Source organism: Pleurodeles waltl, chromosome 4_1 (genome assembly GCF_031143425.1).
Source record: "Pleurodeles waltl isolate 20211129_DDA chromosome 4_1, aPleWal1.hap1.20221129, whole genome shotgun sequence".
Classification (NCBI taxonomy): domain Eukaryota; kingdom Metazoa; phylum Chordata; class Amphibia; order Caudata; family Salamandridae; genus Pleurodeles; species Pleurodeles waltl.
In genome coordinates, this window is record NC_090442.1 from 832,719,898 (window position 1) to 832,735,417 (window position 15,520).

The following is a 15,520-nucleotide window of genomic DNA, read 5'->3' on the forward strand; positions in this document are numbered from 1 at the left end:
CTGCTTGTAATCCAGAACTTTGAACTTCAGACTTTGGTCTCTTTTTGAGACTGGCTGATTTTCCCAATTGATTAAAAACACATTATTGTTTAGAATTGTTCTGTCTTACTTTATTAATAGATTTTCCTCCAACACCTGCAAAGGCTTTCTCTATTTTCACAAGCCGGCCACCTTTTGGAACTCACACAGCTCCAATTCTGCGCATCAGCCCAATGCATTTGTTAGTGACAAGGGCCAAAACGATTTAGGAGAAAGTTATGCAGGATTGGAATAGGGGTAAGTAACCCTGTGAAGTCTACAGATGCATGTTGATGATTGGAGGATGAAAATGAAATGACAATGACAACCTTCAGATGTTGTTAAGAAGTAAAGTATACATATGAAAGACCTGCATTGTCACTTGATGTCCCAAAACCACCTTCGACTAAAAACGTGGGTACATGAAGTTCTATTTGTGATATGGCCTTGATATAATTACGCGTCTGAGCTAGAAGCGTTTTCTTTAGTATCCTATTTATTAAATGCTAACTAAACAAGGGGTCACTGTCAAAGTCGAAGAGCGTGTGCACCTTCACCCGCCTCCTGCATAACCTGACTTTCTAGCAGAATAGCGGTCGGTCCATCCAAGCAGCTATAAGGCTGAAACCAGGACCCAGCCGGCGCGCGGTCCGCAAGTTCCCGGCGTGCGCGAGCGCGTTGCCTCGGCGACTGCCGGCAGAGGCGGGTGCTGCGTGATGACGCCATTCTATATGAGCGTGAGCGGCGGGACGTCCGTTCCTTTTTTTGCCGCCATCCGAGGGGCGCCTCCTCTTGTCTCTCTCGCGCGCTGCCGCCCTGAGTCACTGCGCAGCTCGCCCGGCTTCAGCCGCCACCGTACCCCGGTAAGCAGGGGGTGGGCGGGCAGTAGCGGCGGCCCGGCAGGCGGCAGCGCGCGCTGCCGTCTCGCCCTGTTCCATACCTGTTCACGGTCAGCCGACATCCGGGGTGGCGGGATCCCGCGACACTGGGCCTGACCGGTTGGGGATGTGCTTTTGCTTGGCCTTTGGGTAGAGGGCTTTGGGAGTCCTTGCCATTGCTTTGCAGAGGTAGCGGAAGATGTCGTTTCCCTGGGGGTTGCGTGCCTGCAAACCCTTGTGTGATGGCATCTTCACGCCTCGAAGGCCCGAGGCGGGGCGCCCTTGCTCTTGGAGCGGTGACACTATTGACAGGGAGCATCTGGTTACGCACCTGGCGGAAATGGGGGTAGTACCTGTCAGGTTGTGTTGGGGGTGCTGTGCACGCGTCATGTTGCAAAGGAGGGAATGTTACGGAAGAGCTGGCTGCCATGAGGCGACGGAGGGGTGACTGATCAGTACAGTGGTGGAAGGTGGGTGGTGTGCCCGTGGCTCGGCAAAAGGGTCCTGGCTATTTTGCTTTACTTAACTGGGGCCCTGTTGCTGGGTGTCCAGTCTCTGCTGCTCCCCTCTTCCTCGCGTGACGTGCTCCCCCGGGGAGTGGGCGCTGTCCGAGGGGGTCCTCGCTGCACGTGGTGGAGTCCTCTGCCGCAGGGGTCTGCAGGACCCACTTGTTGCCAGGTCGTGATGTGAAGTGAGCGTAGGCCTTTCAAAGTTAAAATACCCTGACCCCTTTCCCAGCTGGAGTCGGGGCATTATTTCAAGCGTTAGCGGTATCAAGTGTTTTTTCTTTATCGTGTGCGTTTAAAAAAAAATGAATAAATGTGTTTATCCATAAGACCCGTCGGTGTTTAACGGTCACCCCCCTGCCTCATTCTATTAGCAGTTGTGCCATGTTTGTTTTGCCGGAAAAATGCTGTTCTAGCATCAAAGCTTGTTTACGTACCTCTAAGTATTTGAAGAAATGTTTTGTCGAGTTTCCTCTCTCGAGTCTCAGGTTTGTGAATGATTTTTCATTTCGATTGAAATGGCGAAGGTATGGGATATCGGGAGCCTAGTCTGTGACAAAACACCAGCCGTTGTATCAATAAGTTATGGTCTCGCTTATGTTGCCAAGTAGCCTTCAGGCTTCGGTACACAAACCACCGCTGGCTCTTTAACTCGCTGCCACGTGATCTCCACGTGCCTGCTGTAACTGTGCAACGACACTGAACGAATAGTGTTCGACACTAGCTGCTTACCACCTCACTTGTGTTAATCGTATGCATAATTTGTTTTGCGATGTTTGTGCACGAATAAAATGTGATCATACATATTTTTGTATCGAAAGTCGTACATCGATGCTTATCTTGAACGATTGCCAGGTCGGCATGATTTGTAATGCTGTATAAGGGGTATTGTGCATTGCAGCGCCATCTCGACAGTGTGCTTGAAAATAACCACATGGTTGTTACATGTAATATTTCTTCAAACGTGTTGGGGGCTGGGTGAGTTCTCTTCTCTGCTGTGTTCCCCCTCCCACCCCCCCCCACGAAGTTGCAATATAGGTCTTGCTGTTTTGAAATCTGTTTCGATCATTAAACAGGATACTGAACTGGCAGCTTTTTTCAAACTTTCAGCACAACTTCAGGCAGAATGTATAGATCTGCAAAGCAGTAAGATGTGCCCAAGATAAATTCAGAAGGCCCCCATAAAAGCTAGGAATGGAGTATTATGTGGGCGAGGGCTTCCAGAAGCACCCACAGATAACGTAACTTCACTAGTTTGCATAGTGTTTTTCTTTTCACAGTGCGTGGCATGTCGTTAGTGTCCACAATCACTTTAATTGTCGCCCTTTCTTTAGGTTAAGCTTATTACTTAGGGAAGTGGGAAGAATTAGTGAAAGTATACAATTGGTATAAATTGTACTTGTAAAACAGATCTTACAACGTAATATGGGTATCTTTACCAAGAATCACGCGACGCAAAAACAGGGCAACTGGAATGCATCAATTTAGCTTTCAGTCATTTCCTTTGATATGTTCCATCTTTGTTCTCGAGTACGTCACGAGGAGCTTGACTTTGATGCACCCTGTTTCATGTGTTAATTAAAATCGAATTCACGTATAAACTACTACTGAAATCGTATGTAAGCTTTAAACTATTGGTTTCTTTACTTTTTTTAATGTACAGTGTACCTTAGATGTTTGTCCTATTTTCTTGTTTAGAGTTTTGTTCACCATAGCAAATGTAGGATATGAAATTGGTGTGCAGTTTGAAAGCGTGCGTCTGCGAGCTGCTGAATTCATTTAGTAATGGCAGTCTAATGCACTGCAGTGGCCTTGTATGTCGATGTGGTGGGATCAGGACTTGTTATAACCTGACGTGAGCAGGTGATTTGCGATCTGGTGTGATATTAGCTCTCGTGCTGAACTTAACGCTTAGCTCTGTGGACCTTAAACTGGGTGTAAGTGTACTTTTTTTTAAAATGCCAGTAAATCGATGAAGCACAAATTGTAAACACCCCCCCTCCCCCCAACTCTGAACTTGTTATTGAACAGTGTTGCATCTCTTTTGAAACTAAGCTTTGTCGTGGTGATCTGAAGAAGTCTGGAACTAGTCTGATCTTTCGACCTCGAGGTTCTGATAGTTGAGGTGCAAGTCACATTAGACAGATTAGTTGGCTTTCTTGGTCATTTACGTTACTTCAGTTGCTAGAACTGAGGATACTTAGCCAGTTATGTGGAAATGCTTCACTTTGCACATCTATTGATTTTTCGTTTTATTTTTCTGTGAAAATGTTTTGGCCTGTCTAGCTTGCGGCTGTGTCGGTTTGCTGTGCACTCACAACGAGGTTGTTCAGTCTTAGCACCATTTTGTGTGGTATTGGAAGCTTCCAGACTACATTATTTATGAATAATGGTGTGGGGTTTCCATTTGCTGTCTAGGGTGTGGTAGGTGTTGGGTCTACTATAAGGCATCATTTTCCATGGTTTAGTCAAATCGGTGCAATTTAGGATTGTTATAAATTACCTTTTTTGTTGTTTTTATCCAAGTATTCTTGCAGGTTTAAGGTCCCCTTAGGTTTTCTGTACTTCCTACTTGTGAGATGTAGGATATGCAGTTTTCTGATGTCCAACTAAAGCTTTTTTGTAGTTTTAGTCGCTATCTGTAAAATCTAGTATTGTGTGAAAGCACCCTTCCAATGCCTTTTTTATAATTTAATTTGGTGAAGGCACACTGGAGTCCCTAATGTCAAGCTACAGGACTCGGGTGTCTTGTTTCCATTTGTCATCTTTTGCTTACCAAAGCATCCTCTAATAGCGACGGGCCCTCAGATGTGTCAAGGGTGCTTGCAGGGAAGAAGTGGTTATACTGGCTTCGTCCTTGAGTCTGGTATTGGTTCTCACAGAATCTACTGATTTCTAGTTTGACATCCAGATGGTCTTGTCTAGAGTAGTGAATTTTCTTCCTTGATTCCTCCTCCTGCCCCACCCACCGTTGCCCTTGGGGAAAATGTCCATGATTGAGCAAATTGTACGTAAGCAAACACAGAAGGGAACACCAGAAATATTTGCTGCTGATTCATAGGTCAGAACTGAGTCTGACTGGCCTTCTTCTTATACTTTGAGATTTTTTTGGAATAGTGATATTTTAAGGAGCAGGGTGTATTTACATAGATTTTTAGTGAGCAGGTAAATCATTTGCGATTGTGGAACGTTAGACTTGACTCATTACTTTGAGTAACCCTGAGGCACGTAGAATGCTGTCAGTTAGGAATGGAAACCCATCCCAAGCAGTTAATGGCATTTTGAACTTCAGATTCTTATTACGTAAGACCTCTGTGATCTAGCACAGCTTAATGCTAAGTTATCACTTTGTTTAAACTAAATCCTGTAGAACCAGTCCAGACCTCAACTAAGGTAGTGATGTTGATAACATAATTTTTTTTTGGAACCATGGTAATCTAGTCACTGGGCCAAGCTTTGTGCTAACCCATAGAGGGCTTTTGGTGTGAGCCTCCTGTGCCATCCCATTTCTCCATCTAGTGTATGCCAGGTGGTGAGTACAGTTAGAGTTGCTGGTGGGATGTCTGACTTCCCTCCATATAGTGCATGTAGTTATCCTATCTCACCTAGTGCCACCCAATTGAGTCAGAATGCTGGATCATGAAGCAGCGTATAACCCACTCTAACTATGCCTAACTGCCACCAATAGCATTTGTTTGGGGGGGGGGGGGGGGAGGTTTTAGGAGCACTAGGCACACATGTAGAATGAATGAGGATGACCAGTGCTCTCCTTGGTGAGCCATCACACCAGAGCAGCAATTGTAATGTATTTATGGCTTGGAAGAATTACGTGGATTTGGCATATGGACTGTTTTGAAGTATGAATGTGGGTTAAACAATAATTTTAAAGATTGCTGTTCTGCCCAGCAATGTGCGGGGTTGTAGTCTGTCTTACATCTATCCCCATTCTCCACAGTAATAAGACTAAAATGTCCTGGGTGTTAGATACCTCCCTTGTTGAGGTACAGTCCCAGATATTTGAAATGTTGATACTTGACTTCAAAGTATGGGGAGACGTGTTTAACTTCCATGTGCCCATTGAGGAATATAGTGGACTTGTAGTTTATTTTCAGCCCAGAGTAACTCCCATAAATCGCAAATATGTTCTCTAGTCTTACCAGGGATGGTCAGGTTTTGCCAGACACAAGGACATCTTCATAGAGAGCTGCTGTCTTTGTACGTGGGTTCCCATCTCCAGCCCACTATTTAGAGGTCTATTGGCACCATTCTGCTAGCTGCTCCAGTGTAAATGGCATCGACAATGGGAGGCAGCACTGTCTTTCCTCTTCATATCGAGGTCTTGAGAATCCTGTTTAGTTTGAGCCTCACTCTGGGTTTGAGTGTAGTAGTTGGACCCATGCCAAAAAGTTAGAACCAGTCAATTTTCCCTAGCATTGTGAATAGTGGGGGCCGTTCCACAGTGTAAGACGTATGGCCATCCCAAGGCCACGGTCAGTGACACCACCACCCCCTTGCTCCTGTTACAGAGCTTACAAAGACTGCACATAGTTGATATGTATGGCATAAACCTGTTTTGGACCAGGTGAATAAAGTCGGTATACATCTTGAAATACCCCTCCCGCTTCCTCTTTCAAGTAGCTTTGTAGGCCTAAGAGGCTCAATCGTCCAGTGAGTATTTTCTGCAAAGTATATTTGTAGCTTTTTGTAGTCCCTCGACTTCTAATGATTTGTTAGGCACCAGGCTGCCATATGGCACTAACCTTTTCCCTTCAGATTTGGTGTTTCTAATGTGATAGTGGGGAGTGGTCCTATATTCTCCATACCCTGTATACTGCCTCTATAAGGCTATGGTGTCGGCAAGGGTTCAAAAATCTACACAAGTTGTGTGCTGAGTACCATTGGGTATTCTCATGCACTACACTTTCAAGATAACTTTCAAGTGATGTATGTGCTTTATAGAGGGTCAGCTTGACGGGTGGTAATTTTTGGGTTTTTTATGGGAAGGGAGTTTGCATTGGCTACTAATTAACTTCCATGATGACCAGCTTGTCTAGCTGTTTTACACGTCTTCATTTGAAGACAGCAAGTCACTTTACCATACCCTTCATCACTAGGTGTCTAGTACACACAACTGTTTAGGATCTTATTGCTCAAGCTGGTTTTAGGTCTTGGAGGTTGTGTGCTTCCTGAGAGCTTTTTACACACTAAATATAGTTTCAACATAACTTAAACCTACTTGAAATGGGTGTGATCACCCTTTTTTTTTTTTTTTTCGGGCTGTTGCTCCTTGAATAAGGATTCACACAGGGTGGTCCTCCTTACCATGACCATGCTATGGAGAAGGAAAGAGGGCCTATGTTAAATCATTGATATTTGAAAGTCACCAACAAATCTCTAGGTTACTTTCAGGTTAAAGTTCCTTGGCAGTAACCCTTTATCAGGCAAGCCGATTTCCTTTGCTTTACATTTTCAGATGTATACCATAGGCATAGTTCTGTACACTTAAGTTGTAGTATTGGTTTTGGCCAGTTCAAACTTCGTATTTGGCTTTAGACTACAGTTAAAAATTTTATTTGTAGTTTGATCAGGTAAAGTATAGTTGGTGAATTGTCCTTGCAATCCCTTAATTTTTTTTGCTCATGAATTTTTATTTTTAAGTCCTCTGCTTTACACTTGTGACTTGGGGCAGTACTTAATTGCTTGCGGTGGAACACCTTGAGTACACCATGCATTGTGTATATATTGTGGATAGTAGTGAGTGTACGCTATATTTAAAATGTGGTGTTTTGCAGTAAATGAAGTTGAAAATGTGGATGGTTATGGAATTATATTCCAGAAACATGAATTGAGTCCAGGGCAATCAGTTCGTCATGGAGATATAAATTCTGCAGTTTAGTGCGCCATTCAGTGTCTATTATGCTGTTGTGTAATAACACATTAAGGCGACCCGAGCAGAGATTTTACCTCTGCCAGTTTAACACCTGTATTGAGTAACTTAAGTGACCGGTTGAACTTAAGTTCGTTTTATGCCTTTTTAGTAATTTGACATCTGCAAACTTTATGGCACATATGTTTGTATGTGCCAGATGTTACAATACATTATGCAAAAAGCTGCTGATTTGCATAATTAGTGACGGTCAATCTAGAATTTTAATATTAGCAGTTTGTCTAGTACTGTTACATTAGCTGTTTAAGTAATAGCTGTCTGACCGTGGTGCAACCACACATCAGGTGTAACTAATGGAATCTGATTTGCACACAACTGGCCTGTGTTGTGGGGTCCTCTTCAGAAGTTTAACTACATCTTGCTTCTTGATTGCTAAACTTAAGAGTTTTTCCGTGATTGTAATGACTGAGCATGAGCCTCTAATGATGAAATGACCACCTTGGTCTCAATGCTTGTCTAAATGCTCTGGTTTCAGGTTCGCTCTGACATCTAGTTACACTATAAAATGCCCTCCTGACTTGACTGTCCTCAGAGGTGGCAAAAATGCAGATGCTGAATGTTTTCAGGCGCACTCTGTGGTATGCTAGGATTTCTTAGGCTTTAATAAGTACTAATGATTAAAGGTCTAAATGATTTTTTTTCTCTCCTTTCTAGGTGTTAAGAATACCAAAATGGCAGACCTAGACAAGTAAGTACACACTTACTAATTATGCCCTTGGTATAACAAGCATATTTTTTTGATTTTATTATGATTTGGGCCAACGTTAGAGGTCTCACTTTAAAGTTCAACACATTGTAGTGAGACCTCAAATTCTACTCGCCCACTTGCTATGAGGAGTCATATTTTATCAGGTTGAGCTATTTTTGGGACCTACTTGACCCTTCTGGGGAGTTGACAAAGGACAGGTTCTGTTCAATCAGAAAGTGAAGGAGGGCTTTAAATCTTTTTCTTGTCACATTGCTCCGTGTTTAGAGAGACGTAGGTCCAAAGTCAGTTTCTTAATTTTTGTTCCTTCTGACTGCAGATTTCAGGATTTAGTCTTTTTTTTTCTTAACACACACACATTGAATAGCTAAATCAACTGTACAAACATTTCAAATTTCAGTAGTTGTCAAAACCCATGGTACTTCTGTGATCCTACAATTATTTTAATAGGATGAAAACCAATCAGAACACTTGGTGATGTGCAAAGAATACATTTTTTTTCTGCACCCAGATTCAGATTTGTTAATGCATTATATAGCTTCATCAGTAAAGCTGCAAGTTAGTGGAAAGGATTTTGGACATTTCTTGGAAATTTTTCTCTGTAAATGACGATGTGCTACCACATGTGTTTGTAATATTTACTAGAGTGTTTAAACATAAACCTAGAAACACTCCTGCCCTGGTAGCAATGCCATTAGTAAACTAAGAGGCAAGTAATGGATCATGTGTCCCCTTTCTTTTTATACATGGAGCAAACATTTAGTCCATTTAATTAACTTTTTTTTTGTACAGCGCAAACGCTGAACTCACATTTGAATGTATTCTCATGTGAGAATGAAGGAAACAGGTGACTCTAAAGTAAAATATTTGCCTAGGGTCACACAATTGAGACCTATTTACAGCTCAAGTACATTGGTTATGAGCAAGTAGATTATTCAAGTTACTCAACCTGCAGGTCTAGTAACATTTCTATGATTTTACAAGGCCTGGTAGTGTATTTACAGTGCAAAGTTGCTTGGTTATATCAAGTGACAGCTGTGTTTACCAACCGGTGTTTTTGAACAACCTAAACTGACAAATGTGTAGCTTTGATTAATATTCAATTCCATTATTTCATAAGCTGCTTATTGTGCTAACTCTTCTTGCAACCTCATTCATGTAATGTATTGTATCATCCCTATTGCAAACTAAAACCTGGTCAGTTTTGATGACATGAAACCAGCCTGTCGTAATTACCACCTAGTGAAGGGCATTGTTAATTTGCAGTTTGGTTAGACATTGTAAGAGTTGGCTGTACTATTTTTAGTATAGTGTCCTTTTATAAACTTCCCTAGTTTTTTTTTCCCCCCCAAGATGGTATTATGCTTATAAAAGTAGTGGTTATGAATTTCCAATGTTACATATTGGAGGATTTGCTTTAAACTACTCATGGGCATCTGTGGATTTAGGAGACCATGGTATGTGTGGTGGCAGCAAAGTGATGGAGATATACAATCCTCAACTATCCAAAGTGGGAAAAGAGGTCCTAGATTCATCGGAGCCCTTGGCCCTAGCTAAATAGGGTAACACATTTTGTACGTTTCTCTGGTCTGATTGAATGTACAGTAATAAGTAACTGTCCAAAATGGGAAGAGGTGTATTAGAGTTCACTTTCTTTGATCAGTGTTTCAAAAAGCCTGCTTTCTGATCCAAGTCGGTAGATGAGCACTTGGCCTGGGCATTGGCCAACTAACTGATCTGTTTGCATAGATGGCACAAGGCTTAATATGTGTACCGTGATGCCTCTCCCATCAATTAAATGGGTATTTCTGCAGCTAAAACTGCGTTCAAATTAAATGTCTAATACATAGAAACAATGAATTGCTTGTGATCAAATTTAACATTTCACTCTATACATAGTCAAACACTTGTTTGCGATACAAACACAAGATTCTTGGCACACACCAAGAGACTCAATATGTCCAAAGTTTAAAGACCAAAAAATATTTCTTATGAGTCAAGTTACAAAGACACCATAAATTATACCGTCAAATGTTTTTCTTACACTGGTGTTGGTACTAATAACATACAAAAGAAGGATAAATATACATACAGAAATAATATATAGAGAAACGATGATTCCCATAAGGAAGAACATTTTATATACATACGAATATCACAATATTACAAAAGTAATACAAACAATACACACAATACATATAGATACAAAATACAAAGAACCATCAGCCGGCACATGTTTCGTCCAAACCGGACTTCTTCAAGGCTTAATCATTCAAATGGCACCCAATCTCGTATCCCCCCGGGTTTAACAAAAGAACCAGTCTCTTGATATCTAAAGATTACAGCCCACATAGTATTGGCAACTTTCTTTCATCTTTCTGGTCTGAACTCGGAGACGGCATAGTCTGAATGTCCCTTATAACCTGTAGCAACAGTTAGCATCTGTGTCCAAGTTTCTCCTTTCCTCCAAATTGGCGCCACATCGTATATACAAGCGTCTCCTGTTTCTAGAAATATCTATTTAACCACTGAAATATTGTAAATTGTTACACAAGAAGTGCAAATCAATAGAAACATACAACAAACTGGCAACTCAATTATTGAAATAGATGCATATTCTAATAGTCTATTTGTTTGCTATAGCAGTCGTAGATTATCCCTTGTTACAGGTGAAATATGCGATTGATAAGTGGTCTGTTTGTAGTCAATTGCACTTCATCGGAGTGTATCCGGAGCAGAGTACATAACTACTTCCCACAAATACACCTATGACATCAAGCTAAATCTCTCAACACAAGCCCTTTTTTGTGATGTACAGCTATCAGCCTTTTGTACAATGGTTTCTTCTACTTTCTTTTTCCCACATCTCAACAAGATGGTTAACTTGAGAGATCCCATAATGTACATCCTTATGGAATTTCTTTCCTTGGGAAGTAAGGCGACTTCCGATGTACTTGCTGGCATTGTAATAGTGATTTATTTAAAAATCTACTTAGTCACATTTTGTATTAGTTTATTTGTACAAGCTGGTAGGAGATGGAAGTTTTACTACTTGTCTAACCACATAGACAATAGTTAATTGATTTCATGACTGACTCATTTTGGATTATTTTCATTTAATTGTATGAATTAAACACTAATATTATCTGTCAACTAGCAAAGAGCAGGCTGAGCTTGACCAACAAGACATGGAAGACGTTGAGGAAGTAGAAGATGAAGAAACTGGTGAAGACGCAAACAGCAAAGGTACTCAGACACAGTAAGATGGTGTACCGGTCTGGGGGATAATGTTGATGGTAGTTTGACACCTGCAAGTTTTACTCTGCATTGACATGGAAGTAACTTCACAGGTAATATTTGAAATTTGTATGCACAAGTACTCAAATTTAAGTCCAAAATTTCGTCTTCCCTCAGCTCGTCAGTTGACCGTACAGATGATGCAAAACCCCCAGATTCTTGCAGCCCTTCAAGAACGATTGGATGGTCTAGTAGGCACATCAACAGGATACATAGAAAGGCAAGCCATTACGAATAATGTTTAGTCTAATAATGCACTGCATGCGTTTAGGACCGTTTCCTAGTTAATGGGCTGAATGTCTGGTAATTTGGTTTCTAGCTAGAAACTCACCTTCTAAGTTATATGAAGGTTTTCTTTTTAATTTTAGGTTATGATTATGTATTTGGGTCTAGGTGGGTTTTAAGTAGAGGAGCAATAGTTAAAGTATGATTTCTGTCGGGCAAACACTACTGAGCTTAAAGGGCTCATTATGAACCGGGTCTGTTGTCTACGCATCGAGTGTATGGTGGTGCATCACAATCGGTCCTGTATACGATATATGGTGTGGGAAGGTGGTTAGAAATACTGTTTAGAGGCTGCCCTAATATAAGCTTGGACGTGAAGTTTCCATGTGTTTGAGAAACTAGATTTGTAACTACTAACAGATTAGCTGATAGGGTATTGCTGGGCCCTCAAGGAGCACACTGATGCTTAAAGTTGCCCTTTGGCAATAATGTACTGTTAAAATTCAAGTAGATTTTGTGCAAGCCACTTGAGGCACAAGTTCGCATTTTAAGTGGCTTATTGCTGAAATGTTGACGTTGATTAAATCATTTTTGCACTGGTTTTCAGGAATTTCTTTTCAAATCTTACATGCATTGCCTATTGGACATTTATGAATCCTAGCTGTATTACATCTCCATTTGGTGGCTTTGAAGTTAGCGACATCCTCATTGGATCAGAGCACGATCTTGGTCATGTTTGGCATTACCAAAGCCAGTTGCTTGGCCAGCCATTGATAGTGATTGTAGATTTAATCATTGACCAGCTAATCCCTTGTCATAGATTTCATCCCTCTAGAGTGGGGTAATGTTTTTACCTTCAGTTTTCTGAGGGTTTTGAGTGGTGGCTACTACTTGACCTGTTGCAGATTGTGCCTACTACAAACGTGTAGCACTTTGCACCACTTCTCTTTTGAAAAAAAAACAACAAAAAAAGTCCACAGCAAGGTTAAGTAAGGAATTTATTTGACTGCCCTATTATCAGTCATCTGATGCCACTTATATGCAGTTTGTATTGGCCTTAATATACTTTGTATGTTCCTATTTCTATAGCGCAATCTAGCCAACTGGCAGCAGAGCACTCTCCGTGGTCAGACTAGCTTACTCAACGAGTAAGAGGAGATGAAGCTAGGTTGAAGGCTGTTCATGCTGTGTGATGGAGGTTTTGTATGGAAAGTCTTCAGCTGTTCATAACGGGAGCAGCTTGTGGTGGTCCTAATGTACATGGAGATGTTCCAGGTCCTTCTTTCATAGACAAAGGCGTGTCTTTTTTTCCTTTTTTATATTTAGTCTGCATTCTGATGGTGTCCTGGCTGTGTATAAGCCAAGAACCACTATAGATGGTTACCTTGCCTGCAAGATAAGTGGGCGTGCTGGCTGAGACAACTTTGTAAATGATGAAGCTGGTTTTAAAGATGGTCGGACTAGGCAACAGGAGTCAATGCAGTTCTGGCTGGTTTCTTCTGTCCCTGGAAGAGTAGTGTTGCAGCATGTAGGGTGTCCCTAAGCCAGTTCCGATGTGGGCCCTTGAAGGACAGGAGTAAGGCATTGCCTTATACAGGAGCAAGAGTATGAGGGCTTAAACAGCAGTTGGTGTTTACTGGAAGAAACACTTTCCCATTCGTTAAGTGAAAAGCTGGTTCAGGTTTTGTTTTGCAAGGTTTCTTGAGGTTGGAGTCAAATGAATCCAAGTGACCTGGCACTGGTTGAAGTTGGGGTTTGAAGCCATCAAGATTCATGTCATTTAGCCAGGTTTGTTCTGTATCTTGTTGTTTTTGACAAATAACAGGAATTCTCCTGGATGTATTGATCTTCAAATGGGCGATAAACAAACCGGTGTGGATGATGTACAAGTAGTGTGAGGTGTCGGATTTCTGAAGCAGTAGATTGAGTCTTGTAAAATCTTGAGTGGTGGGTTTAAAAATGATACTAACTTTTTGAGGAAGTTTCCTAGATGTGAGGCCCTTGTAGTTAGTACTTGCACAATGTTGATTGGCTCTGGCCATTATAGTGATTTAGCCGACCAGTGTTTGCAGTATTATTACTGCAGCACTTCTCTCAGAACTGAAATGTGCCCTGCAAAAGACATGATGGCAGGAGTGTGATCAATTTTATTGTAGCTTCAGCCGTGTAATTTTTGAATATCCAGTTAGGTGATAAGTTGTTGTTTAGTATGTAACTCATCTACTAATTTCAGCTTGCCTAAAGTGGTCAAAAGGCGGGTAAATGCCCTGAAAAATCTTCAAGTGAAATGTGCGAAGATCGAAGCTAAATTCTATGAAGAGGTTCACGAATTGGAACGAAAATATGCTGCTCTCTATCAACCTTTATTTGACAAGGTAATTTGGTTTCTGGCCTTTTTCTATTCATTTGCACTTTTATTTGCTTCGAGTAGTATTTTTAACTAACTTTGTAAGTCACTAACCAAGTATTTTGCTTTCCTTTTGTGGACTTACTACCACTTAGTCTAGAACGTGAGGCTACAGTCCAATGATCAACCTTCCGTTATTAGAATAAATAGACTGGCCTCCAGGTCAAGCCTACCATAAAACAGCTAGACTGTTAGTTTCAGTAGCATCCAAGCTTATTCTCATAGTAACTTTGACAACTTACAAATAGCTTAGTTAAGGCAAAACTAATTTTGTAGCTCATTTAAAAAAGAACAAAGGATTCTTATTCAATCCTGCATGTGTTGCTTTTAGGGGTCATTGTATTTTTTTTTTTTAAAGTAGATTTTTATTTGCCTTTGTCACACAGCTCACTTATATTGTGTGCGTTGTCGCTCAATAGCACAACAATGTAAATACTTTAAATTAGAGCTATACAAGATGTAATTTCTCAAGGACGTGAATGTTTGCCATACTTAATAAAATTGCATACTATTACATATGTTGACACTGTTTCATTATGTATGGTTTTGAGTATTTTTTAATTTAATCTTTCAGCGTAGTGAAATAATCAATGCCGTTTACGAGCCCACAGAGGAAGAGTGTGAATGGAAAGCAGATGAAGATGAAGAACTTTCAGTGAGTACTTTTAGTAATCTAGTTTTTTTCTTTAGATTTTCAACACACCCCTGGTCAAAGAGCAGGTAGCTGTTCAGTGGTATACCATTAATAACAGCTAGTAATCTGACATGGTGATTTGTTACTCAGCATGGATGTTTGCTACTGTGAGTTAAGCTGCAATTTAAGTCAAGATTTAGGCAGCCTTGGGAAAGTTTCCCTTCCGTACTTTCAAGCTCTTTAGCCTGATGGACATTAAGTTTGTCCAACATAGACCAGTCTACAGCGAAGAGCATTCTTCAGTTGAGGGTCTTTTGAAGAGCAAAAAAAGAGTAGTTGTCTGCTCCTGGATTTCCTTTGTGGTATGGATTAATTGCATTGCACCCTGCAGTAATTGCAACAATGAGAGGTCAGTGGGCTACCTTTAATTTTTCTTCCCAGCACTACCTGGAGAAGTTTCAATTTAAATATTGAGTAGGGTGCCCCATGTTCAGTTTTGCTTTCTGTTTCTAAATATCGGTGAAAATCCTTTTTGAAATGCCGCCTTGGGTATAGACTACACCTAGCAGTTGAAGGCTGTTATTGCATGGAGTGCAACTACCTCCTCACTCAGTTGTACTGAGTTCTCACTGTCTCGCCCTATTCAGTCAGCAGTGAAGCCAGTTTTTATTAGTGTCAATTGAATTTGATATGAATTTCATTTTTTTTGTACAGTAGTTATTACAGAAAGTTATGGTCTTAAAGGAGATGGGTCAACAGGATGTCAGTCTTTGAATTCAGGAATACTGCTTCTGTAGCTGTGAACTGCTTTGGAAAAGGGAGTATATTTAGGACTCATCTGAGATCCCTCAGGAATTTTGGGGACCATGCAGTCTGCTTTTTATTTTTTATTTACACTTCGG

General features: G+C 41.0%; 1 protein-coding gene across 4 annotated transcripts in view; it reads left to right on the forward strand.

The window, feature by feature from the left end:
• Window positions 1–745: 745 nt before the first annotated feature.
• NAP1L1 (nucleosome assembly protein 1 like 1) overlaps window positions 746–15,520 on the forward strand; it is a 73,522-nt gene continuing 58,747 nt past the window's right edge. For all 4 annotated transcript variants that reach the window (XM_069229579.1, XM_069229577.1, XM_069229578.1 and 1 more), the window contains exons 1-6: window positions 746–881; window positions 8,004–8,037; window positions 11,213–11,301; window positions 11,470–11,572; window positions 13,811–13,952; window positions 14,559–14,639. In XM_069229579.1, coding sequence (XP_069085680.1) covers window positions 8,021–8,037; window positions 11,213–11,301; window positions 11,470–11,572; window positions 13,811–13,952; window positions 14,559–14,639 — 432 coding nt within the window. In that variant the 5' untranslated portion in view covers window positions 746–881; window positions 8,004–8,020. The remainder of the gene's footprint in view (window positions 882–8,003; window positions 8,038–11,212; window positions 11,302–11,469; window positions 11,573–13,810; window positions 13,953–14,558; window positions 14,640–15,520) is intronic.